General features: G+C 38.4%; 1 protein-coding gene and 1 long non-coding RNA gene across 6 annotated transcripts in view; one reads left to right on the top strand and one right to left on the bottom strand.

Annotated features, from left to right (window-relative positions):
* Positions 1-15,814: 15,814 nt before the first annotated feature.
* Positions 15,815-27,613, bottom strand: LYVE1 (lymphatic vessel endothelial hyaluronan receptor 1). The gene is made up of 6 exons (XM_004453396.5): positions 27,417-27,613; positions 23,778-23,949; positions 23,529-23,668; positions 17,434-17,736; positions 16,672-16,750; positions 15,815-16,136 (listed from the first exon to the last, which is right to left on the bottom strand). Exons 1-6 carry the CDS (start codon positions 27,499-27,501, stop codon positions 15,950-15,952), a joined length of 966 nt encoding a protein of 321 aa, XP_004453453.1. The 5' UTR covers positions 27,502-27,613; the 3' UTR covers positions 15,815-15,949.
* LOC131280064 (uncharacterized) overlaps positions 17,674-27,958 on the top strand; it is a 64,129-nt gene continuing 53,844 nt past the window's right edge. For 4 of the 5 annotated variants that reach the window (XR_011649799.1, XR_011649801.1, XR_009187644.2 and 1 more), the window contains exon 1: positions 17,674-17,761. This is a non-coding gene — a long non-coding RNA (uncharacterized lncRNA). The remainder of the gene's footprint in view (positions 17,762-27,958) is intronic. The other variant, XR_011649800.1, reaches the window with a different exon arrangement.

The following is a 27,958-nucleotide window of genomic DNA, read 5'->3' as shown; positions in this document are numbered from 1 at the left end:
AAAGATTATGTTCTAGAACTAATCCATTCCTGTGAATATGGTGTCCTGTTGATTGGGCTACATCAGTGAGGCATGTCTCAGATTTGGTCTCTGCCTTTTTATTGGAGCTTTATATAAATGGAGACACAGAGAGAGACACAGAGAAAAGGGAAGCTGTCAGTTCAATCCTGCTATGTGAGGGAGAGGAGAAAGTAGAGAGAGTACTCCTGATTGGCCTATAGCTGCAGAAAGGAAGACAAGCCCTGAGAGACTGAGAGAATTCCTGGACTTGGGAATCAGCAGAACACAGACACATTGAAAAAGGTCCCTGAGGGGCTGGGCCCATGGAGCGGCTTAAGGCTGAGGAGATGAGCCCTATCATAAGGCAAGATGTGAGGATCACTGGTAGCTGGCTTTGGCGAGAAAGCGTCTCTAATGGTGCCTTGATTTGAACATTCTCTGGCCACAGAACTGTATGATTTTACCCCAGATAATATTCCCATTATAAAAGCCAATCCATTTGGGGTACTTTGTATTGGCAGCCCTGTGGCAAACTAAGATATGAGGATTGATTTCTGAGCTCTAAATTCAATTTTGTTGCTCTGTATTTCTGTCCTTGTGCCTGTACCATGTTGGCTATGTAATAAATTTTAAAATCAGAAAGTGTGAGTCATCCAATTTCATTCTTCTTTTTCAAAATGGCTTTTGCTATTTGGAGGCCCTTACCATTCCATACCAATCTGATGATTGACTTTTCCATTTCTGCAAAGAAGGTTATTGGAATTTTGATTGGGATTGCATTGAATCTGTAAATTGCTCTGGGTATATTGACAGCTTAACATTAGTCTTCCAATCCGTGACAGTGGAATATCCTTCCATTTACTTGGGCCTTCTTTAATTTCTTTTAGCAGTGTTTTGTATTTTTCTGTACATAAGTCTTTTATATCCATGGTTAGATTAATTCCTAGATATTTGATTCTTTTAGTTGCTATTGTGATTGGAATGTTTTTCTTGATTTCTTGTTCCTATTGTTAATTGCTTGTGTATAGAAATGCTACTGATTTTTGGGTGTTGATCTTGTACCTGACCATTTTGATGAATTCATTTATTATAGCTTTGTTATAGATTTTAAAGACTTTTCTGTATATAGGGTCATATCTGCAAATAGAGAAAGTTTTATTTCTTCCTTTCCAATTTGGATGCCTTTTATTTCTTTTTCTTGCCTAATTGCTCTGGCAAGGACTTCCAGTACAATGTTGAATAACACTGGTGACACTGGGCATCCTTGTCTTGTTCCTGATTTTAGAGAGAAAGCTTTCAGTATTTCACCATTAAGTGGGATGTTAGCTTGGACTTTTTTTTTTTAACCCCCCCTCCCACTCCCCCCCCCCCACCTGCCGCCTGCACTCACTGTCTGCTTTCTGGGTCCATTCACTGTGTGTTCTTCTGTGTCTGCTTGCCTTCTCTTCTCATCTTCTCTTTAGGAGGCACCGGGAACCAATCCTGGGACCTCTAATGTAGTGAGAGGCACCCAATCACTTGGGCCACCTCAGCTCCCTGGTTTTGTTGTGTCTCTCATTGTCTTTCCTCTGTGTTTCTTTTTTGTTGCATCATCTTGTTGCATCAGTTTGTGGCATGGGCTAGCTCTCCGTGGCGTGGGCCAGCTCTCTATGGTGCAGGCCAGCTAGCCTTTCCATCTACCCCATATGGTAGATGGGAGCCCAATCACTTGAGCCACATCTGCTTCCCAGCTTAGGCTAATCATATCTTGTTATCTTTATCTCATTAAAGAAGTTTCTCTCTTCCTAGCATTCTAAGTGTTTTATCAAGAAAAGGTGCTATATTTTGTCAAATGCCTTTTCTGCATCGATTGAGATGATTATGTATTTTTCCCCTTCATTCTGTTAATACAGTGTGTTACATTAATAGATTTTATGTTGAACCAACCTTATATACCAGGGATAAATCCCATACTTGATCATGGTGTATAATTCTTTTAATATGCTGTTAGATTTGGTATGCTAGCATTTTGTTGAGGATTTTTGCATTTATATTCATAAAAGATATTGGTTTGTAGTTTTCTTTTCTCATGGTATCTTTATCCAGCTTTGGTATAACGGTGTTGGTCTCATAGAATGAATTCAGAGTTCCCTCCTCTTCAATTTTTTTGGAAACGTTTGAGCAGAATTGTAGTTAAATCTTCTTGGAATATTTGGTAGAATTCCTCTGTGAAGCCATCTGGTTCTGGGCTTTTCTTTGCTTAGATTACATAAATGTTACATTAAAAATATAGGGGATTCCCATATGCCCCAGTCCCTACCCCTCCCATACTTTCCCACATTAACAACGTCCTTCAGTAGTATGGTACACTTGTTACAATTGATGAGAATGTATTGGAGCATTGCCACTAAGTATGGATTATAGTTTGCATTATAGTTTACACTCTGTTTCACACAATTTTGTAAGGTATGGCAAAATATGTAATGACCTGGATCCATCATCGCAACGTCACTCAGGACAATTCCAATGTTCCGAAAATGCCCCTATATTACACCTGTTTTTCCCTGTCCCTCCCTTCAGAACCTCTCCTGGCCACTGCCTCCACATCAGTGATAAAAGTTCTTCCAGTGCTAGAATAACAGTAAGTTTAAAGTAGAATAACCATAAGTCTGCTCCAGTCCATTGTTCATTCCCCAATCCTGAGGATTCTGGGATGGTGATGCCAACGCCCCCTCTAATTGAGAGGGGGTTAGATCTTATGGAGCTGATTAATGGGACTATCTTGATTGCAGTTGCAGACTCTGTTAGGAGGTTTTTGATTACTGGTTCAATCTCTTTATCTTTAGTGGGTTTGTTGAGATCTTCTATTTCTTCTTGAGTCAATGTAGATAATTTTCTGTTTCTAAGAATTTTTCCATTTCATCTCAGTTATCTAATTTATTGGCATACAGTTTGTTCACAGTATCCATTTATAGTCCTTTTTATTTCACTGGGGTTGGTAATAATGCCCTGCCTTTTCATTTCTGATTTTCATTATTTGTATTTGCTCTTTTTTTTTCTTTCTCAGTCTAGCTAAAAGTTGGTTGATATTATCAATCTTTTCAAAAAACCAACTTTTCGGTTTGTTGATTCTGTTTCATTTGTCCCCACTCTAATCTTTGTTATTTCCTTTCTTCTGCTTGCTCTGGGCTTAGTGTGCTTTTCTATTCTAGTTCTGGCTTTGAGGTTAGGTCTCTTGATTTGAATCCTTCTTTTTTAATGTAAGCATTTAGAGCTATACATTTTCCTCTCAGTATTGCCTTCACTGCATCCCATAAGTTTTGGTATGTTGTATTTCCATTTTCATTCTCCTCAAGACATTTCTTAATTTCACTTCTGATTTCTTCTTTAAGCCATTGGTTGTTTAAGTGTATGTTGTTTAATTTCCAAATATTTGTGAATTTTCCATTTCTTCTTCTGTTATTGATTCCTAGCTTCATTCCATTGTGTTTGGAGAATATACATTATATGATTTCAATATTTTAAAATTTATTGAGACTTGTTTTGTGACCCAACAAATGGTCTATCCTAGAGAATGATCCATTGTGCTCGAGAAGAATGTGTATGCTGTTTTTGTTGGGTGCAGTATTCTATATATGTCTGTTAGGTCTAGTTGGTTTAGTGTATCATTCAAGTCCTGTACTTTCTTATTGATCTTCTATTTGTTCTATCCATATTGAGAGTCATTTATTAAAGCTTCCTACTGTTAATGTAGAACTATCATTTTCTCCTTCCATATCTGTTGACATTTGTTTCGTATTTTTGGGGGTCTGCTGTTGGGTACATGCATATCTATAATTGTTGTATCATCCTGTTAAATTGTCCCTTTTATCAGTATGTAATGACCTCTTTTACCCTCATAACTGTTTTTGACTTGAAGTCTAGTTTATCCAATATTAATATAGCAACCCCAGCTCTCTTTTGGCTACTACTTGCATGGCGTATTTTTCCCCCATCTTTTCACATCAATCTACTTGAATCTTTGACTTCAAGGTGAAACTCTTCCAGACAGCCTATAGTTAGGTCATACATTTTTATCCATTCTGCCAATCTCTATCTTTTGACTGTGAGCTTAATCCATTTACATTTAAAGTCACTGCTTATAATGCAGGATTTTCTTCTACCATTTTTCTATTTAGCCTTTGTAAGTCTTATACCTTCTTTGTCCCTCACTTCTGTTAAAGCCTGTATATTTATTTGCTTCCTTGAGTTGTACCATACTGAGTACCTTCTCATTTCTATCTGAATATATTTTTCATGTTTTCCTTGTGGTTACCATGGGTTAAAATTTGACATTCTAAATTTACAGCAATTATGTTTAGTTTGATACCAACTTACCTTCAATAGCATGCCCAATATACTTTTCTTATACCGTCTGTACCCCATCATTTTTTTTGTACTTGTTACTGCTTATATCTTTGTACATTGTATGTCCAAAAATGTATATTTATCATTTACATTTAGGTACCTGTACAGGAAGTAAGAAGTGGCTGCTTTGAACCACTTCAAGTGTCCTTTGATTTCAGTTTGAAGAACTTGCTTCAGCACTGCTTATTGTTAGTGGTGGTAAACTCTCTCAGCTTTTGTTTATCTGAGAATGTCTTAATTTCTCACTCATTTTTGAAAGAGAATCTTGCTGGATATAAAATTATTGGCTGGCTGTTGTTTTCTTTCAGCTCTTTAAGTATGTCAAACCACTACCTTCTTGCATCCATGGTTCTAATAAGAGATTGGCACTTAAATTTAATTGGGACTCCCTTGTATGTAACATGTTGCTTTTCTTTTATGGCTTTCAAAATTTTCTCTTTGTCCTTTGCATATGATAGTATAATCAATAATTGACTGTGTATTTTTCTTCACGTTTATCCCATTTGGTGTTCTCTGAGCTTCTTGGAAGTGCATATTCACATCTTTATCTAAATTTGTGAAATTTTCTGTCATTTCTTTGAATGTTCTTTCTGCCCCTTTGTCTCTTTTCTTCTCCTTCTGGGACTTCCATAATGTCTATATTAATACATTTGATGGTGTCAAATAGCTGTCTTAGGCTATTTTTTGCTTTTTTAAATTTCTTTTTCTTTCTGCTCCTTAGCCTGACTAATTTCAAATGCCTGTCTTCAAGTTCACTAATTCTTTCTTCTGCTGGTCCTAATCTGCTCTTGAAACCCTCGTGGGCATTTTCCAATTTAGTTATAGTTTTCAACTCCTGTAGTCCTGTTTGGTTCCTTTTAAAATTTCTCGTTACTTAGATTTTCATATTGTTCATTCATTGTTTTCCTGATAGCCTGTAATTCTTTCTCTGTACTTTCCTTCATCTCCTTGCTCACTTTTAAGGTAATTTTTTCAAAGGCATGTCTGCATTCTCATCTTCTTCAAAGATGTTTTCTGCATTTTTTTAATCCTCTTTTTTTGGATGGACCATCATTTCCTCTTTCTTTGTCTTGAACTCTTTTGTTGCATACTTTTTATTTTAATATTTTAAAATGTTAAATCTGGGATTTATTCCCTGGGATGTATATTTCTTGGTTTTGTAGCCAACTGGTGATAAGACAAATCTTCTTGAGTTTCAGCCCTCCTATCAAGAAGGTCTGCCCAAGACAAATGCAGTATGCAGCATTTCCTCTGTCTTTCTGGGCCTCTGTCTTGTCCTAGGCTTCTGCTATTATTTTTTTGGAGTTCTCCTGTTTACAGGAGTTTGGTTGTCCCCTCTGTTTCCTAGGGGACAAATCTCCCTCTCCCATGTATTTGGAACTGGCAGGCCTTTATCCCAGACTGTCTGCCTCTATAGATTTTTTATACTCTTTTTTTGTTGTCTCATACTGCTTTAGCCTGAAGGTCAAATTCTGGGAGGAGGGTCACCTTGAAAAGGACTTTTCCAAGTTGGTCTTGGTCTTTCCTAGCCAAAACTGGGGTAGGGACCCATGAAGGGGACACAGACCAGCTCCAAAGTGCCCTGTGGAGGGGGTCAGGAAGGATGCCAAAAACTTTTCCAATGGCTCCCCAAAGCTGAGCTTTCCTTGCCTGCCCAGAAAATGCATCCCTTCAGCTAACTTGTCCCTGCACTACTGAGGAAGTTCTGGGTCTTTAAATCTCCACAACTTCTGCCCTTTCTAGGAAGGTTTGAAACAATGGCTGCCATAGCCATTGTCTGGGGCAGGGCTGAAACAATTGTGGCCCTCAGAGCCAGAACCCAGTGATCCAAATTCAGTAATCAAAAGTCATGATCAGTGATCAGCCTTGTCCACCTCTGTTCTCAGGGAAGAGAATTTCTATGTCCCTTTCTCTTACCAACCACTAGCCAGGGACTGGCCTCCATAGCAGCCTGCAGCAAGAGTGGGGATGGACACTGACTGATATGCAGCAACACATAGCTAATATAATTATGAGGAAAAGTTAGGGCAATTGAAACAGAAGGAACAGCACTTGCAAAGATGAGAGCATATAATACACATTAAATTCTTGAATGGAAAATGATTTGTGTAGCTGAAGAATGAAGTATCCATGCAGAAATGACGGGAGAGAAGATTTGAATTAAGGATATGAGGCCAAATTGTAAAGTATGTTCATGTCATTTGAATTAGTCAAGATTTGGTTACAGAGAACAGAAACCTCCCTGATTATTTTAAACACAAAAAGATTCAATACAGGGAATTGGGTACTTAAAAAATTGTTGGAGAGGCTGGAGGAATGATTTCTAGTTCAAGTCTCTAGGAATACCTTCCAGATCAATACCTCTGAACTGGCCACTAACGGAATTACTGTCTTTTCCATAATATGTGGGAAGGCAGGAGATAGCTACTATTACAGTCACAACTGCCTCTGCATCCATAAAGTGAGTAGCTGGGTTTAGAACCTAAATCCTGATACTGCTACAACTGTAATTGCCTCTCAACACACATGAAACTAGGTTAGATTCTGGAATGTTCCTACAGAAAAGCACAGTATATCTGTGACCATGCTTGCCTACAACAATAGCTAAGGAAGCACAAATTTGGTCCCTCCTCTTTTCTGCCTTCCAAATCATGTGAGTGTGCATTAATTGGTGGAAACTTAATTTCATCCATAGACCTAGCAGTAGGAGAACCTGGGAAAGGTAGTTTTAGTTTTCCATCCTCTGCAGTTTAGGAAGGCACACTAGAAAGTATTTGAACTGGATACCAAATATCAGCTCACCATATGCACCCATACAGTAATATTTTTGGGCTTGCTTCTGGAGAAAATGGGGCTCCCTCAAAGGTTTCTAGACATAAGAATGACATAATAAGGGGAGTGGATGTAGCTCAAGTGGTTGAGTACCCACTTCCCACATATGAGGTGTCAGGTTCAATCCCTGGTACCTCATAAAAACAAAAACAAACAACAAACAAATGAAAAAAACCAACCCGGGGAGCTGATGTAGCTCAGTGATTGAGCACCAGCTTCACATATACAAGGTCTTGGGTTTAATCCCCAGCCCCAGTATCTAAAAAAAAAATGACCCAATAAGATCTGTATTGGAGAAAATTAACACTGATGATAAAGAGCAGGATCAAAGGATGGACTGCAGGTGTGGCATAGAAGTTGCTGAGACTGGACACAGGGAGAGCAATGATAAAGGTAAAAAGTTATGTGAATTTGAACATAGGTTGGAGAAATAGCATGGAGAGGTCAGAGAACGTTTAAGAAAAAGTAAATTGGAAAGTGGATTTGGCTCAACTGATAAGAGCATCCACCTACCACATGGGATGTCCAGGGTTCAAACACAGGGCCTTCTGACACATGTGGTGAGCTGACCCATGCGCAGTGCTGATGTGTGCAAAGAGTACCATACCACGCAGGGTGTCCCCCAAGTACGGGAGCCCCACGTGCGAGGAGTGCGCCCCTCAAGGAGAGCGGCCCCACACAAAAAAGTGCAGCCTGCCCAGGAGTGGCGCCACACACATGGAGAGCTGACTCAGCAAGATGCTGCAACAAAAAAGAGACGCAGTTTCCTGGTGCCGCTGACAAGAATGCGAATGAACAAAGAAGAACACAGAGCAAATGTACACAGAGAGCAGACAATGGGGGAGGGGGGTAGGGGAGAGAAATAAATAAAAAATAAATCTTTGAAAAAAAAAAGAAAAAGTAAATTGAGTTCATTTCAATTCAGTTAATATTTAATGCCACCATTCAAGCTCCATGACCCTTAATTTATGTATCCTAATGATAGTATTCCAGGTACTATATTTTCTTACTCTATTTTCAAGTCTAATAATTCTTCATCCTTTATTAAACTTTGACCTATATGGTTCAGGCTCAGAGTGGTGTTGAAGTGAAAGAAATGCAGCCACAGCATAGCAACAAAAATTAACTTCAAAATAATGGTGTGCTTGTAGTTCTCCTTTGGATTCCAATAGCCTATGCCTATATTATAGCACTTATTACAGTTAGATTTAAACTACTGTGAGTAATAAATTGTGTCTCTCTCCTTCCAGATACCAAGGTCTTTCTTTGCTTAATGGGAGTTGAACATGGTACATGGTTTGTGGACAAAGATGGAATAGGCCAGAAGAATGTGGAAGGAGAAACAACTTGGGAAATAGAATTAGTCTCCTATCATGGGATTTGTTTTGCCCTTGCTCTAAGTCTGTCCACATTATTCTAAAAAGTTATCTTACCTGTAGGTCAGAGAATTATTTCTTTTAGTATATTGGTTGGCAAATGCCTATCCTTTAAGTGGTGTTTGTCTGTGAATAAGTCTTTATTGGTCCATAATAAAAAGAGAAAAGTAAGGACCATACAATGAGTTTTTCATAAAACTAGACTTATTTAGTGATTTCTCTTTATTCAAGTTTTATATCCTTCCTATTTTCTTTCATAAAATGATAGTAATGTTAGATAGTATAACTGTCAGATAAACCAATCATAGTACATACATACAATGGATTACTATTCAGCAATAGAAGGAAATGAAATATCAATCCATGAAAAGGCATGGATGAATCTTAAGTACATATTGTTATGTGAAAGAGACTAGTCTAAAAAGCTTACTTACTGTATGATTCCATTTATGTAGCATTCTGGAAAAGGCAAAAACTGTGGAGATGGTAAACAGATAAGAAGTTGCTAGAGGCTTGTGGGGGCATGGAGGAGGGTTGAATTGGTGAAGCACAAGGGATTTTTTTGGTTGGTGAGACTATTTTGTATGATACTTCAATGGTATGTATTTGTCAAAACTCATAAAATTTTCTAGCACAAAGAGTGAACCTTAATGTATGCAAATGAGAATATTATTGTAGGAGTGTTCTTTTAGCTACTATGGCAGGGGAGGACCACTGGTGCCAGATGGGGATATGTGTGGGGAAGGGGTATATCTGGGGCATGCCTCTATAGAATATGAGGGCATTACCTCAGTGGGTGGAGACCCCATATAATAAGAAAATATTAAGCTCCCATCCTGGGGTGTCCTGCTACATTCTCAAATAGAATGGCAAGAATCCCTGGAGTACATTGGCAGTGTAGGCACTGCCTAAAAGAAGACAGACCAATATGCCAAGACCTCAATATTAATACTTGTACTTACGAGTCTCAATATTGTGAAATTGAAACTTAGCCTAATAATAACTATTGCCTAAGTGTTACCTCCTGAAAACCCCCTTGTTTACTCAAATGTGGCCTTTCTCTAAACCAAACACAGCAAATAAACTCATTACCTTCCCCCAGTATAGGACATGACTCCTGGGGATGAGCCTCCCTGGCACTGAGGAATTAATACCAAGCACCAACTAGCAATGCATTTGGAAGAAGACCTTGGCTAAGAGAAGGGAATATTAAATATAAGAGAGTTTGTATGGATAAGAGATTTCAAAGTGAGTTGGGAAGTCATTTCAGAGGTTAAGCTTATACATGTCTCAGACAAATCTCACTAACTGCCACAGTAAATAAATCTTCAAAAAGGGGTGCTTCTGAGTGCTCTAGAGACACTGGGTCATTATAGGCACACAGCTCCATGAAATCTGCACCCTGTTGGTGACCTTACCTTGAAATATATGATAACCTATTTCCCCAATGTAATAGAGTTATACTCATTTATAATTTCCCTGCATATGATTCTTCTACCCCTTTTATTTGAACCTATAATTAGCACTACACCCATTAAATATATGCCCCAGAGACTTAAATCTTTGGTCTATTCACATGCTGGTTGAGCCTTGTATCTCAGCAGAGTTGCAGACAACACCTACTCTTCAGTTCATCAGATTCATCCAAGATAACTAATAAAATAATGATGATGGACAACTGCGATCCCCCAAAACCATGAGTATCTACAATTGCAAGCAAAACAATTCCTTCCATCTGCCCCATAAGATCTAAGACCGCTCTCAATCTGAAACAGAGCAGGGCAGGCATCAGCATCCCCAAATCCTCAAGATTGAGGAATGAACAAACTTACGAGCAAAATGCAGCCATGGATCAAAGTAGACATTATTATTGTACTAATGGAAAAATTTGCAACATTGATATAAAGATAGTGGTTATCAGAGGATCTAAGTGGAGGAGGTGGGAAGAATAGGTGGCATATAGGGTATTTTTAGGGCATTGTAATTGTTCTCCATGATATTGCAATGGTGGATATAGGCCATTACATATTTTGTCAAAACCTATAAAATTGTACAATATGAAGTGTAAATCATAATGTAAATGATAGACCTTGCTTAGTAGCAATGTTACAATATTTGTTCAACAATTGTAACAAATGTACCACATTCATGTAAAATGTTATTAATAGGGGAAAATGTGAGGGGGGAGGAGGGAGGTATATGGGAATCACCTATACTTTTGAGGTTACTTTTCTGTAATCTAAAACTTCTTTAAAAATAAAGTTTATTTTATGAAAAAAATCATTTGGAGGTTGGGGATTCCTCAAATGGGAATGTAGATTGTGACAAAAAGAATTAAAAATGTTTGGGGGAGTGGATGTAGCTCAAGTTTTTGAGCGCCTGTTTCCCATGTACGAGGTCCCAGGTTTGAACCCCAGTACCTCCTAAAAACAAAAACAAACGAAAAAAAACAACTCTTATTGTGGAGTGGATGTAGCTTGGTGGCTGAGTGCCTGCTTCCCGTGTATGAGGTCCTGGGTTCAATCCCGGTACCGCCTAAAAAAAAGAGTATTGTGTGAAACAACATCACTGAAGGGGCTGGGAGGAGAAAGGTGCTCACCTAAATAACTTTGAAAATGAATAGAGCCTGTAAGACTAAAGGAAAAAGAACTGCCCATATGCACTCTAGTTGATAAAGTTGTTTTCCACAGGAGTATGGGTTAACAATTATGAAGCAACTACATTTGCATATTAGAATTGAAGAATTAAGAAAGTGAATGATGGATAGTGGAAACTAGGTTTCTCACTGTTGGAGGTGGGAGGTTATACATAAGTAAGGCAGGAAGGCTAGGATCATCCCTGTGTTAATGGATTAGAGTTGCAGACACCAGTATGTTTAGGTTCATACAGACACAAATGGTTACATAGAGAAATATTTATAGATAAATAAATATATATTAATATATAGACACATAGATTAGTTGTTATATACATTTATATTTCCTTGTTATGTTAAGTGAGAGGGTCTAGAAACAATGGCATCCCAGTAGCAATGAGCATACCTGGTGCACAGATCTTGGTTTCTAAAATTCTGGAAAAAAAAGAACCAGGCTCCTTGGAGGAATGTCCGATTCTAGAACTGAGGCCAGAAATAAACAAAATTGGCCTGGAGTCTCTGAAAGTGCCAGGAAGTAAGGAAGTACTCAGTGAAAACCACAGTGATGGAGGTATGCCAAAGGCACATAGGAGCCAACTGAAAGAGTACCCAGTGGTCAAAGCTGAAACAATTTGAGCAACAATAATAAAATGATTGAATAAATGAATAAATGGGGGAAAATAATCACTACAATAAAAGTTTATTTTAAGAAGCACATTTTCTTTTAGATACTAAAGAGGGACATTCTAAATCACATCAATAGTGTATAGAAAGATGGGCGTTTCCTGGGGAACATACAAAGAGGAAGGTACTTCCAGCTGGTTTTAGTATTCTTAAGATGCTCGTAAGTCAAAACTGACCTCATGTATAGACTATCATGGGGTAAAGAACTAGATTTTATTTACATTTAAATAGAAGATTGACCTAATTAATAATTGCTTTTTTTCCCTTTTGGAGATACAAAACATTTTCTTTTGATGTAATTGAGCCTCCCTTTTCTTAATAAGACTTTATATATTTGATGATGATGATGGTGATGGTGATGATGATTGCCTCTTGAAATCTGTTTCCTAGAGTAATTGATTTTGCTTTGGGCACTAGCTGAAGGCCTAGAAAAGGATAATAGAATGCAGGGTTTTGGGTCAGGAAATCAATGATTCAATTCTGTTCAAGCCAAAGGACATTTACAGGCTCCCATTGTGTGCAATCACTGTGCTTAACCTCCAGTCTTCCGCTTAGCCCCAGCTTTCTATACTTAGCTTGCTCTTATTGCACCTGCAATAAAGCACCCTTTTCAGTTCAAAGGACCCTTCTCATTTCAGAGTATCTTGCCAAAGGAATGGATTTATAATGTTTGAGCCAGGCAGGTAAGAGTGAAGAAGTGTTATTTCTAGGCAGAGATATAGTTTGTGCAATCTAGAAATATAATCCTATGGGCTCTCTACCTATGTCTTTTGAAGACTGGTTTTGTTAAGATGAACCATAGGTTCGAATTAAGATGGTCCTTTGTATTCTTCCAATTTTTTTTTGCTAAAGGGAGAGTAAAGATTTGACTAGGAATAAGGAGACTTCCAGATCAGGTTCTACCTGTAACTCTCGCTGACATTGGGTTTCATTTCTTTTTTACTCTGAAAACAGAATTTAGAAGAGCTTATCTCAGATACTTCTGAGCTTTACATTTTATGACTATTTGAGCTAGACCAGTGAGGTTTTTGCTGAGGATGGTGTCTGCATCAATGAGGGGGCAGTTCTCCAAGTTCTTTAGTAGTTCTCTTTTTAACCTGTTATTGTGAATGAATTTAAGAAATATTCCTTGAAATTGGGTCAGGAGTCTAAGTTCTTTGCCTTATTTCACTACTGTTACTTTTGGCAAATGACCAACTTCAAGCTTGCATATTAGCATAGTCTACATGCCTATATTGTAGTCAGAGGCAAGAGAAGCACTGTGGTATGCAGAAAGGTTTGTGAGTTTAGCAGTCTGTCTGATCTGCAATTGAATTATACCTTTACCACTTGACTAACCCTGTAACCTTAAAAAAGTGATTTAATCCCTCTAAAAATTCAATTTTCTAATAAATAAAAATGGCAATTATAATCCTTGTGTCTCAGGGAAGGTGTGGAGATTAACTGGAAAATGTGAAAATGACTGTCAGTTAATAAGTGCTCATTAAATGTTTGTTTCCTCCTTCCCTCCCTCCCTCTCTCCCTACCTTCCCTTCCTATATAATTATGGAAATGACATATTTTCATCAGTGTGCTTGTAGATGACGTTTGAGCTATTGGATGAGTATGCATATATATGGCTGGATGGGATTTTCCTCCTTCCTCCTTCCTCTTCCCGGGTAGGGCACACTCCTGTCTAGGATAACAGAAGATGATAGTATCCTAATATATAGTAGATGTGCACAAGATAAGAGATCTCGTATGGAAGATTTGATTATTTTTTAGCTTATACACACAGAGGGAAGACTACCATCTAGGCTCTTTCCTCTTTTTCTTCTTTACTTCCTGAGAATGGGATGAAAGAAACAGATGAAGCTTAAGGACTGGCAAACCAGAGTTTCAAACTCATAGACCTGCAGTACTAGGCAGGTAATATAAATGAATGAAATGGGATGGATGTGACAAAAGGTAACAGTATTACAAGATCCATAAGAAATGGCACCTTTACTTTGGCATTAGGGTACACTAGAGAGTGGTGAAGACTGTGAAATGGAAAGAGGATACTCCATTTAAAGGGGGCAGCCACTACTCAGTATCAGGTGATTTTTGCTATGAGGAAATATGGGTTCTCTATCTCCAGATCTTGCCAGTTTTCAAGGGAAAAACAGGCTTTGCAGTCATTCTGATTTGGGATTGTATTCTACCTTGGCCATTTAACTAGCCCTGTGATCTTAAAAAAGCAATTTAATCCCTATAAAGTTTAATTTTAAAATTGACAAAAATGGTGGTTATGATCTTTACCTATCAGAGAATGTGTGGAGATTAAATGGGAAATATAACTATGTGAAATCTCTTGATTTATAATTCTTGACAAATCAAAATTTAAGATAATACTCTGTGGGCTATCTAATAAACACTGTGCCAATAGGTTATGGCCTCTGTGCTAAAAGGATCAGAAAGCTGTGGAGTAACTGGTGAGAGAAGAAGATATTAATGTCCAAGCGTGTAAGATTAGAGAGAAGGAAAGGGAAAGCTAGAAAAACGACAAATGAGCTATCCTGCATTTCCAGTTCCTCTTATAAACTCTGAAACAGATTGGAATGTAGGACCCAAAACCCCAAGTAACAGACTATTTTATGTGCATGTACTTGACCAGCTTAAAATAAGGTCACTCAAGGCAAGAACAGTTACACTATGTGATATATGTATTGTTGAGTTTCCATATGTTTGTATTGTAACAACCAAAGTTATCCCTCTTACTTTACAAGCAGATTATGATTTGGTCTTATGTCAATTTTGCATGAAGGATATGATGCATTTAAGTAAATAAGAGAACAAAGAAGATTTCTAAATATTTTTATTTTTTCAGCTTATTTCTGCTCCTCTCAGGCTCTTGCTTGGAAAAAGAGAGCTAATGATACATATATTAATGGCTTAGAGAATGTGCTTTGGCATGTAGAGGTAATAATGCATTTAGGTATCCTAATAATAAATTAAAGCTATAATGGTCACCAGATTAGAGAAAACAATAAATGGGTTAGTTTCAGAAATTTAAAATTAGGTTAGGGAGTAGATAAGCTAGGGATTTCAAAACTGAAAAAATTAGCTTCAGAAAACTTTCTACTGTATACAGTTTTTCTTGGTGAGTAACATTCAAATACAGAACATATTATTTGCTCACTGACATATAGTAAATATTTAGTAAATGTTTGTTAAATTTTAGAGTAATTTTCCTTAGTAATTTCTCTAACAGATGAAAATCGAGTTTTTTAAGAGTTTTTTTGCCATGTAAAAAATATTGTTTCTTTCAGAGAGAATAGCAGCAGTATTAGAGAGAGAGAAAAAAAAGCAAGTATGTTTATGTTCTAAAAAGTGGTTCTGAATCAAATTATTCAGAAAAAAAATGCTTTTACCCTGTCTGTGTTTATTGTCCCTGCTGACACTGTGCTGTCAGTATCCTTGGCCTCATTCTATCTATTTATTTTGACTTTACAGAGATTAGGTCTCAAGTCATGTGAATCTCCATGGCCTTCAGTTGTTAAACTTTTCCTTCCTTCTTTTGCTCTTGCCTGGCTCAGAGGAACATACTAGGGTGTTATAAATGTTTCCCTTTCAGATCTGAAGAAAGGACCTGGGCTGTGGAATCAGTAGAGAAAGCCTTGGGATTAACAGCTCCTTGGCTCTTAACTCACCTATTCCCAGGCAACCTAGAGGGCCATTTACAAAGGTGTCCTGATGTACTATTTTTGGTCTTTGCACTTTGCAAAGTTTCTTTCTCCTACTGAAATTCTATTTGGACAAATTTTATTTGGTAGAAAGATTGTGGGAAGTTTTGGAGGTAGAAGGGTAGGACCCAGAAAGAATTGCAATAATAAGAAGGGAGTTCCTTTGGAGAACTCCACAGTCCAAAGGCACTCCTGAGCTGATTCCAGTTAGGAACCAAGGAGGGACTTTCTTCTTTGGTTCTTTGGCCCTTTTAATTTCCCCAACTGGACCAAGATACTTAGGCATCAGGAAAGAAACAGGTCTCAGGTGTGTCCTCCTGTTTCTCTCTCATCTAAACTTCAGCTTCCAGGCATCGCACTGTAGTTTTGGGTGGACTTAGGGGCTCTTCTGACTTTTTATCAGTTTTCTTTGATTCCTCAGTGGGGTTGCTCTCATTGGTCTTTTCTTCTCTCACTGTTTTGGTTTCAATCATTTCCTTCTGCTGACTCTTGTTTGTAAAAGGGAAGGCCGGCACATACCTTGAGGCATAAATATAAAATTTAAGGTGAGAGAGGCTTCCATGTAGCACAAGTAACAATGGATGAAGCTTCATCTATTATGGTGTGTTGGCACAGTATACTGGGTACTTTTATTTCAGGCTGACAGTAGCACAGGCATACTCATATATTAGCACATCCCCACCTTAATGGATTCATTTAGATTACACAGTAAATTCACAGGCCAAGGTTTAGGCTGATCTCCCAACCCTTCCACCAAAAACAAAGAATCCAAAGTAAAATAAAGCATACGCTTTTTCCCCCTCCAAATGTCAGTCTTTTCTTATTTCTTCTTGGTTTTCGAGGGATAGCCATTTATTTATACCTAAAGTCTGATGACACGCCGGCGCTGACATAGTAGGAAAGATAAGTTGTAGTGAAGAAAGGTGAAATACAGGAGACAATTTATAGTGTAAGAGAACTGGCACCTCCATTTTGACCAAGAAAATGCCAATAACAGCCCTGGCAAAACACAGAGATCGCAAGGCTGGTGAACAAAATGTGCCAACAATCTCACCTTTTGACATAGCAAACTGCGAGACCAGCTGCAGCAGCAAAGAAGAGAAGAGCCAGTATTAGGAGAGCTGTGGGAACACCTGGAGGAAACAGAGACATGGCCTGTTGGTCCTTCACTTATACCTCATTGTGTACTACTCTTTTTTGTTTGTTTTTAATTTTTTTATTTAATTGCCCTTTTAAAAAAAGATACATAGATGTATACTACTCTTTTAAAGAGTCATCTTTACATGTGATGGAGACAAAATATGATGCAGGAGGAAAGCCTTCTATGTGGCCACTCAAGGGCCACTTGGGCCCACTTCTGCATCTTGCCTTCTTACCTGTAGAATCCTTAACCTATCTGCTCTATCAGTTGCAACATGACAGACGGAATTTGTTTCCTCTCTGTGGACTTGAGATAGTAAGTTTGGAGCTAATTAAGTACAAGACCCTTTACCTTTAAATGGGAGAATAAACTTTCTAGTGGTAGGCATTTAAGGTATATATTTTGAAAATACTATAAATTAACATTTAGGAAATTACAGTAATTTATTATTAAAAGCCTTTGAGTTTTAAACAGTGAAGCTATTTTATACTCATGGCTTTTAGCTTAACCATCAAGATTCTTTCCAGCTCTCAAGTTCAATTGCTTTATACCATTTGCGTTTGCATTGAGCTTTATTTGTACTTAGCAGGTCCTGAGTGCCCAATGTGAAAACAGGCTGTTTTTCTAGGTATTGTTCCTAATGCATAAACATATACAAACATAACACAAACATACCTCCAAACTCAGTAGCTTTATTCTTGAATGCTCCCTGACTTCCAATATAAGATTCAGTTTCTGTGGGTATGGTACTAGTTTCCATAAAAGCTTCTGTTATGCAAATTAATTTTCTTTTCCGTGGAGTGAAAGTGGAAGCCAGAGGAGGAGCAGGAGTAAGAGCAGGTGGAGAGGAAGAAGGGGATGATGCTGAATATGTGCTCTCACTGACATTAATTTCTGTTGTGTATGTTGCCATTTCAGTGTTGAACATGGGCTCTTTGGTGGTGATAATTTCTGGAAAGCATGAATTAATCCAAGTGTCTGTGAAGAGAGGGAAAAATAAAAAGTAAGTATTTCAAAAGCCTCCTAACTGGTTTTGTAAACTCCAGTCTTACAACCTTCTAATCCCTATACATTCAGCCAGAATGACCTCACAAAAATACAAATCATATCATCTCATGTCCTTCTTTAGGATCCTTCAATGACAGTCCCTACTGCGTAGTCTCTAAGGCCCTCCAAGATCTGGCCCCTGCTGACATCTCCAGCCTTATCTGAATATTTCTTGCTCTCAGTGCTTCAGCCATACAGAAATTCCTTCTGTTTTTGACGTGATTTCTCTCACATCTACCTCTGACCCTCTTTATGTAGCTACCTCTTAACTTGTCCTTCAGGTATCAGATTGACCATCCCTTTCATATTGATTTAATTGGTAAGCATACTGATTAAATTGGGTCCCTAGGCATATGTTCTCCTTGTACTTCCCTTGTCACAGTTCTCATCACACTTTTCCCCTCTGGACTGGAAGCTTCCTGGAAGCAGAAACCCTCTCTGTCTTGGTCATTATGGTATGTACACTGTGCCTGGCACATAGGACATGGTCAACAAATATTTGATGCATAAAGGATGGGAGGAAAAATGGGAGGAAGGAAGAAATAGATGAAGAAACCAAATATAAAACACATGATCCCACTTTGAGACAAGGATCTGCAAAAAACAGACCCCTCAGTGCTCATCAAAACTTTATTAAAAAATGTGGGTAGGGCTGGTTTTGCTTTCCAGTCTGTTATATGTGACAGAGAAGAAACTGACCTTTGTTGACCATCTTACTCTGAGTCAACCGTGGTGCTAAGTGTTTAAGTAGGTATCTAATTTAGCAATGTTATTGAACCCTGTTTATACAGGTGAAAACTGAGGTTCTGAGATATTGTAGAACTTCCCCAAGGTCCCAAAGCTAGTACATGGCAGAGCCATGCAATATGTTGTAATGTGAATTTGTAACAGTAGGCCATGTCCACTGGAATGTTAGCAATCAAGAGCAAGTTATTCCACTAACTTGACTGGTTTTTGAAGGTTAAATAAAATTTCCAATCAAGATCATAGATACTGATAAAATATTTTAGTGACACATACATGAAGTCAGTATTTTACACTATCCATTTTACTTTAAAAAGACCTCTGTTTAAAATAGGCATAATTATTTGACCATCTCTGCCCTGAAGTCTTAACTACATTTCCAATTATTGAGTACATGCTAAATTCCTTCCTTAGAAAATGAACATTTTTAAACATCAGGGGGAAAACCCTATTGAGCACAATATATTATGTTAGGAACCGGAAACAGAGACAAATAAGACATGCTTCCTGCTTACAGGAGGACAGAAGTATTTTGATAAACTTAGGGGGAGATGATTGGGAATTCACAGGGGAGGTATTTGGACAGAGTATAGAGAATTACTGCATCAATTCAACAAATACTTATTGAGCACCTACTCTGTGCCAGGCACTATTCTAGGTGCAAGGGACATCGTGCAAACAAGACAAAGTCTCTCAAGGAGCTTTCATGTTATTGGAAGGATAGAGATAATTTTTAAAATTAAACAAATAAACCAGAAATTTCAGAGGATGACAAATGTTGAGAAGAAAATTAAACAGGTTAAGGATTAAACTGGTATAGGTGGGGAATGGGGAACAGATACTTTGGATAGGATGATAAGAGAAGGTCTCTTTGGGGAGTTGATATTTAAACTGAGACCTGAGTGATAAAAAGTAGCCAGCCATTGAAGATCTAGGGCAAAAGCAATCCAAATAAAGAGAACAGAAATTTCAAGAGCCTGAAGTAGAACAAACTTAGCATGTTTGGTGAATAAGAAAGCCAGTATGGCTGGAACAGAGTATAGCAGTTCATCTAATATAGAAGAGGAAATAGAGTATTCCAGTCAACGCAAATACCAGGACCCAAGAATCCAGAAGTTTCAGAGTATAGGTATATTAGAAAAATGATAAGAATCACAATGTGGCTGAGGGTGCGAAGTGTGATTGTGAATAAGAAAGACTGCAGGCAGGAGGTGGGAAGGTAAGTTGGGGTCAGAATATCAAGCTTCGTGATTGCCATGTTAAGGAATTTGGCATTTATTCAATAGGAGAGGGAATTTTTAACTGGGGTCCACAAAACTTCCAAATGTTATACATATTTCTCATATATGCTTCACTTTTTTTGTGAAAAAACCTTGATGGTTTATGCCATATTCACAGATGGGAAGTCATCCAAGACTGTGGAGCAGAGAAGTAACATAATTATCAGTGGATACATGTACAGGATGAATTGGAGCCAGGGGGTGGGGGAGGGAGAGAGATCGAAGGAGAGAGAACAATTTGGAAGTGAGGAAGGAGGGTTATGCAATTACTGATAAATAGGAGAATCGAGAAGTATCTAGAATCCTAAAATTTAGATCTTAGAGATATCTAGATTAAAGTGGTTCTCCATCCTGGCTGCACATTGGAATCAATTGGAGAGCTCCTAAAAAATATTGCACAGGACCTCCCCTGGACTTGGTATATTATTGATGTGTGGTCATCACCATGGAAGGTGTTACATGGAGTAGCATGAAACAATATACTTAGCGCAAAATTTAAATCCTGGCTCTATCTCTTACTAATTGTGACCACAGATAAGGTACATTCTAAGCATGAGTTACTTCTCCCATTAAGTAGAAATGATACATATGTTGTTTTACTGAAGAATTAATTTCTTTTGCCTCTCTGTTCATAAGTGTGACTGAGAAGACAAGGGTGTAAGGGATCAACAGTAGTCTGACCCTGTGGTCCCTAACTGGTCAAGGGCACCATGTGTCTCACCTAGGATTTGGCTCTCCTTCTCCAAACTAAAATCATAATTTCTCTAAAATGTACCAATTGCTCTGATAGATATTAAGTACAGAGTGTGGTTGGAGTCCAAGAAAACAGATAAGAACAGAGGTAAGGCTTCGTAGGGGACATGACACTTGAGACTTCAGTAAGGAGTAGGAGTTACCCAGGCCATGAAGAAGATGAGTATTGTGCAAGGGAACAGTGTAAGTGGAGGCTCCAGTCAGCATGGAGCATGCAGAGCTCTAAAAGCACTTTGCTCTGATCCTACGTCTCACAAAGATACTGATAAAATGAACCTGATTAATTTGTAAATGATAATATTATATAAACACAGAGAGTAGTGAATTTTTCAGGTCACTTTTGTACACAATTCTCTAATTGTATTCTGAGGGGGATATTGTCTAAGGACAAAAGGACCTGCAAAGAAATCTCAAATTTCACTTCGTAGGTTTATTATTCCACATGATGTTGGATTTTAATTTTGAAACTATTGTGGTCTAAGAAACCATATTAATAGTACTTATTGGGAATAAGACTTTCAAAATAAGAGAAAAGATATACAAATATAAAACAAAGTAAAATAATAATAAATTTGAATTGTTAAATTTGCATTAGAAATATCAACATAAATTCATTATTAAGTAAGTGTGTCCATTAAAAAGGACTGAGAAACAATGAAAATGTCTGCAGTAAGAAAACATCTTGGGAAGTGGACTTGGCCCAGTGGTTAGGGCGTCCGCCTACCACATGGGAGGTCTGTGGTTCAAACCCCAGGCCTCCTTGACCTGTGTGGAGCTGGCCCATGCGCAGTGCTGATGTGCGCACGGAGTGCCCTACCATGTAGGGGTGTCCCCCGCATAGGGGAGCCCCACGCAGAAGGAGTGCGCCCCATAAGGAGAGCTGCCCAGTGCGAAAGAAAGTGCAGCCTGCCTAAGAATGGCACCGCCCACACAGAGAGCTGACACAACAAGATGACAACAGAGATTCTTGTGCTGCTGACAACAACAGAAGCGGACAAAGAAGAAGAGCCAGCAAATAGACACAGAGAACAGACAACAGGGCGGTGGGGGAAGAGAAATAAATAAATCTTTAAAAAAAAAAAAAAAAGAAAACATCTTGCATCCAGATCTTGGTTTCTCTTTTTTTATTCCAGTAATTTATTTGCTTGAAGTGAGTTCAAGAATCTCAGAAAATATGCTAATTTATCCAAATCAAAGATCATCCTCAGCAACATCAAAACTGTGTTCTCATAAGCCTATTCGAATTATGACAGGGAGATACAACGCATTTTTTAAAATAGATTTTTTTAAAAAAATTTAAAGATACATAGATCATACAAAATATTACATTAAAAAATATGAGGATCCCATATACCCCCACTCCCCACCCCACCCCACTCCTCCTACATCACCAAATTCTTTCATCAGTGTGGAACATTCATTGCATTTAATGAATACATTTTGGAGCACTGCTATACAGCATGGATTATGGTTCAGATCTTGGTTTCTAATAACCATTCTTCATTAAAAGGAGTAAGATCTGGGAGAAATGGCTGATTCCATGTTTGGGGCAGAGAAAGTGCAAAGACTACTGCAGAGGTGGTATTTTGTACTTTGGATTACATCACAATAAAAGACATGCTATCAGGGTTCCTCACCAATACTTAGGCTGTTTAATCATTTGATTAAGGTGGTGACTGCCAAATCTCTCCAGTGAAATTGTAAAGACATATTTTCCCCTTTGCAATTAGTAAGTAATCTATAGTGTGATATTTTGGTACCATGCAAATATCTTGATCACCATGAAATTTTTACTTAGTGGCTTAATGACTTTGATGATCTTTGCTGAAATCAGTTATTACATAGGGGAAGAAAGGGAGAGGGTACAAAATGATGATTTTCTAGATGTAGCTTTCCTTCTACTTTTATTGAACAGGCATTCTATAAAACCTCTCTCTTGCCTTCCCTTTCTTTCCTCTTATACTTCCACTCCATAAAATAGAGATTGCATTTGTTCTTTAAAATGTCAAATGTGGGAAGCGGACATGGCTCAACTGATAGAGTATCCGAGAAGTATCCGCCTACCATATGGAACCTACCAGGATTCGATCCTTGGGCCTCCTGACCCATGTGGTAAGCTGGCCCATGTACAGTGCTGCCACACACAAGGAGTGCCATGCCACACGGGGGCGCCCCTGTGTAGGAGTGCCCCATGCACAAGGAGTGCACCCCATGAGGAGAACCGCCCAGAGAGCTGACACAGCAACATGATGCATCAAAAAAGAGACGCAGTTTCCCAGTGCTGCCAGATAATGCAAGCTGACGCAGAAGAACACACAGCGAATGGACACAGAGAGCAGACAACGGGGGAGGGGGGGTGTTGGAGAGAGAAATAAATAAAATAAATCTTAAAAATAAATAAATAAATAAAATGTCAAATGTAGCACCTGAATTTTCTCTCCTATAAAGGGCTAAGGAATAGTGGAGAGAGCATGGTTTTAGAGTTAGACCTGAATTTGAACATTTATAGTAATGAAACCTTAGACAAATATAAAGTCCTCTGTGCTGTTTTGTTTTGTTTTGTTTTAATCTGCAAAATGGAGATGATAAAGCATCCTCACAAGGAAGTTGTTAGGATTTAGTAACACAAATTCCTTAGCACATTACTTTGTCCATAGTGGATTCGCTATACACATTTGTTTCCTTCTCTTCTTCCTGTTTATCTTACAGGATGGGTGGGTTGGAGAGGAGGTGGGGGTGAGCCTCCTGTGATGCCCTCTCCCTGTGTTGCCTTTCAGTCATATATTCCCTCTCTGCCACTTCCAGCCTGATCAGAGAGGAAGTCTTGGGAAGATTAGATGACCATCACCATAACTGCCTCTGCTGCTACTCTAAGAGTTTCTCTTCCCAGGCAGATCTCAGGTCAGAGAAAACACACCAAGTGGAGAGGCTGTGGATCTCACTCACCAGATGAATTGTGACAATAGGCCTTGAACATTTGGCTAAGTGAAGCTTTCCAAACAAGGACACCAATCCCGTTCTTCCCACACTTGGGATTTGAAAGAATCCGAGGGATGACCAAGACCTTGTCATCAACCCATCCATAGCTGTAACAGAATACATATTAGCTGAATGGATAAATGATTAGAAGGCACCATATCTACTGAATGGAAATACAGAGCCCCAGCAGTGTTAGTGGATTCAGCTGTTTCTCACCTGCAAGTCTCAAAACCAGACCTCCATGCTGCTTCAACCTGGGCTTTGCTGGCCAAAGTTAGCCCCAGCAGCCTACAGGCCTCCTTGGCATCTGTGAAACTCAGCTGCTGGGTTGTCTTTTTGCCCACGAGGGTTATCCCCACAATTCTGCATGGCCCCAAGATGGAAACCTCTGCAAGGGAATCACATAGATCCTCAGTTTGCGACTTTGTTTCCAGCTCTTAGGCTCTGCTTCCTAGTAGAGCATTAATGTCTTGATGCAGCAGTGATGTTCTTGGGGATGTGGGGTATAGAAACAACAGGGCACAGACCAGGCATTTTCCAGAAGGACAGCCTGCTGGATTAGATGGGTGCTTGCTCTGGTCCAAGGTGTAAATCTCATGAGGTTTTAGTTCATCCTATCCCACTGCTTAACATACATTGTTTATCACATGGGGGGCTTCAGATAATAGTTCCTTGTGGGGGGGGGGGGGGAATGTCTAGGTAGTGCAATCGCTGCAAGCCTTTCTGAAGTCTATAAAATGATGGGTCTGAGACTTTTAGAAAGATAGAATTCAGGACTCTGATTAATAGAGCAGTTAGCAACTCCCCCAACCACTGTGGGTTGGAGACACCACTAGGTCTGAAATGGGCTGAAAATGTTGCAGTGGGTCTGCCAGAATGTGAGCTCTCTCAGGTCCAGCTCTTCTCTGACCATTGGGGGGCAGGCTTACTCAGAAGTTCCTGGAGGACCTGGGCAGTAAACCTTGTCCTGATTCTGACCTGTGGCAGAGAAATAACCAATTGAGTGTCAGCGTTTGAGTCAAACCAGGGCTTGAATGTAGCCTCTTCACTTGCTAGCTTTATGACCTTAGGCTAGTTACTTCATCTTCAAGCCTCATTTTCCTTACTTTAAAGAAGTCAAGAAAATAACAGTATCTATTTCTTAGGGTACTAAATGAGTTAATCCTAACAAATGCTTAGCATCGTGTCTGCCGTATAGTAGGTGCTCAATAAATCATAGATAATATATTATCATTATGCTATCTTCAAAGCATTTAGTCTCCATGATTGATCATCTTAGAGAAGCCAAGGCAGCTGAACATTTAAGATGTGAATCATATATTTACTCAAAACCTAATGGATATGGGATTTCTCTTGATTCTCCTCCCTTTGGGATTTGTAGAACTTAATGAAATTTCCAAGTTGCATTGTATTCAGGTACCTTATTCCTATTGGCCTTCACCCATAACAGTCCATGAAAGGGCATTTCAGTCTCCCAAGCAATTGCTTGTACTTGGGTTTGTGCATTGGATGTTCAATCATATATGCTTTGACCATTTTCTAGGTTGCTATTTAAAGGAAGTTTCTTCCTGCAAACATGAAAAGGAGCATTTCTAAGTCTTCCAGACTACACTATATTCTAGAGTAGGGTGTTATATATGATGTATAGTATTTGTGGATTGTCTTATTTACTTCCAGACTCTGCTCTGACCAAAAGAGAGAACAGAGAGCCAACACCTCAATATGAGGGTTTGTGACTGAGGTGACAAAGCAACCTCGACTGTATGCACCTATACCAATATTGATATTGATACAAATACTAATTTTACTACCAATACCTATCATCTGTTGTTAGTCTTTGCCATACCCTGTCTCCTAAAACAGAAAATCAAGGCTTGGGGAGATTAATAACTGTCCCAAGCTTAAACACATAGAGATATTAGGAAGCAGATTAGAGGCATAAACCCAATTAAACCTGATTCTAAAACCGTATTCTTAACTATGACACTGTTCTCACTTTCCACTGTGCCATGGAGAGAAGATGAACACATATGCATGTGCACATGCATACACACACACCTAGAGCTGAATTCATTGAACACATTGTTCCAGAATATGGCTCAGTTAGCCCAGTGACCCTGATATTGCTCAGACTTTTTATGACTGCTTCTTTGGGATTTGCCTGCAGATAAGATTTATTAATTATACCACTTGCCATTCTCTCATCACACTTCAGTTTTTACTCTAAATATTGCTATTTAGAGTAATAATTGACTTATCCTGGAAGACTGAAACTAATTTTGAATGTTGCTTCTGTATTAACTGGCTGTGGGACCTTGCACAAGTCAGCATTGCCACCTGTAGAATGGGGTTGGTTATGTCTTCCTCACAGGATCTTTGTACCAGCTATGGTTGGGCCCATAGTTGGAAGTCAACAAATATTAATCATTTTTATGTTTTCCTGTTTCATTTATGGTAAAAAGAGGGAGCTGGAGTCAAAGGATACTCCATTAACCCCTGCAATAAGACTTCTTAAGAAACATCAGGCATAGGGGAAATAGTATATACTTAGGAATCAGATCTGAATTGAAATCCAACTTTTATTATTTACCACCTGCATGATATTGGACAAGTCACTTGGCTTCTCTGAGATTATTAATTTAAATTATCTATTTTATCTATATTATATAAATATATTAATATATAATAATAATACATAATTATTAGATATGTTTAGATAACACCTAACATAAACCCAATTCTTTGTCTACAAAGTAGTCCCTCAAAAATATTAGTTCCCATCCCAGTCCACTCACCTTCATTGGCCACTTATTCTTAAATCATAGTTCTCAATGACTTTTGACTGTTTCAAAGTTTTAATTTCTTTAGGAAATTTTGCCATTATTGAGTATGGCACAAAAAAATCTGATGGATTTATTTGTAAAGAACAATTTCCAAAACAGTTTGAGCAATGGCACATTGTGGGGGAAAGTGTATAGTCTCCCAGGGATTTTCTAAGAGAACCAAACTTATTTGAGTATAATTGTTCTGGTGTTTAAAAAAAAACCACGAACACTCATATAACTGTAGCCTCCCTTACAAATTAAAATAAATTATATTTTTTATTTTAATATATTAATCAAATTTGAACCTGAGTTTTCAACATATTTTATATCTCAGGGCATCTGCCAATAAAGGAAAGTACAATTTTCCTTTCAAAGTACTCCGATTTTCACTTGCCCAGAGCTGTAGTAAGTGGTTTGTGGTTACAACTTTTGCCGCAGTGCAGAATGAAGTTTCTATATAGGCACCTCAAAAGCCTGGAAATCACTTAATCTTTAAGTCTTTCTTTTAGTAGGGAAGCTTATGGCTAATTTTCAAACCTATATTTTCATAGTTTTTTTCAGTTATTGCCTATTTAAACATTGCATTCCTTTTATAATATAGTAAAATTGAAATGAAATAATCATGCTGACATTTCTAAAAATATATGTCAGGTAAATATTTAGTGACAGTTACCCCATTTTTTTCTAGGCTTAGTGATTGCTTTAAATTTTTCACAATCAGAATTTGCTTCTTCAGTGAAACACTTCCAACAATAGAGTATTTCTCCTCAATATTTTGTTTCAAAATATTCTTATGAAAATATTCCATAGCTAAAAATATAAGTCAAGATGATGTAAAGGTAAATGTAAATCATTTTGGTAACAATGAGAATATGGTAAAAAACATTTCTAGCAGAGCAACACTACCAATTAGGTCTTCTGTTGAAATTGAGGGTCACCCACTCCCAGCAATCCATAGTCAAGAGCTCGGTAGGCTTAACACAGTTTGCAAGATCTTGCCTTGCCTCAGGAAATCTGGTAAGACACTTACCTTCTACACGGAGAGAGCTCTGGACCAGGAGTCTTGTGGTCCAAATAGGGGCAAGAAGCAACATTAGGCTGAAACACTTGGACATTTTGCCAACCTCTTCAGAGCCAGAGAAGCACCTCAGATGGCCACTGGCAGTCACAGAGACAAACACTCAATCACCAGTCTTGATGGAGACTTCTGGAGTACGTGAGGGCTCTTACTGCTTCACTTCATAAGTGAGACATCCGGATTTCCCTGCTTTCAAGCTTCTGACTTGTCAAGGTCACTGGGGGAAATGAGTGACGTTCCCTGAACGCCCAGGCTGTACTTTGTGGATAGGTCTTTGGAAAATTTAGCTAATGCTGACTCAGAAAACACACAAATGAGGAAGGCAGATAGCACAGTATGCACTGCTGAAGGTTTTCCCAATTTATTTGCCTGCTTCCACCCTCTTCCTCTATGCAGCTCATTTCTCACACCATTTAGCATCATTGCCTACCAAGCCCATTCACAATATTCCTAAGGATGGTTCTGTCTCTAGGGGGAGATTAGGGATGGATTGT

The sequence above is a fragment of the Dasypus novemcinctus genome, chromosome 10, assembly GCF_030445035.2.
Source record: "Dasypus novemcinctus isolate mDasNov1 chromosome 10, mDasNov1.1.hap2, whole genome shotgun sequence".
Lineage (NCBI taxonomy): Eukaryota > Metazoa > Chordata > Mammalia > Cingulata > Dasypodidae > Dasypus > Dasypus novemcinctus.
The sequence above is the reverse complement of the archived record's forward strand: the minus strand, read 5'-3'. Positions and strand labels throughout refer to the sequence as shown.

Bases quoted from the DNA above. Each gene is read 5' to 3' on its own strand.
- LYVE1 (XM_004453396.5), bottom strand. From the start codon at position 27,501: ATGTCCAAGTGTTTCAGCCTAATGTTGCTTCTTGCCCCTATTTGGACC. The intron at 23,669-23,777 runs GTGAGAAACAGC...ATTCTGTTACAG, and splicing joins TCTGGTTTTGAGACTTGCAG to CTATGGATGGGTTGATGACA. The intron at 17,737-23,528 runs GTGAGTGAGATC...CTCTCTTCACAG, and splicing joins CTATTGTCACAATTCATCTG to ACACTTGGATTAATTCATGC.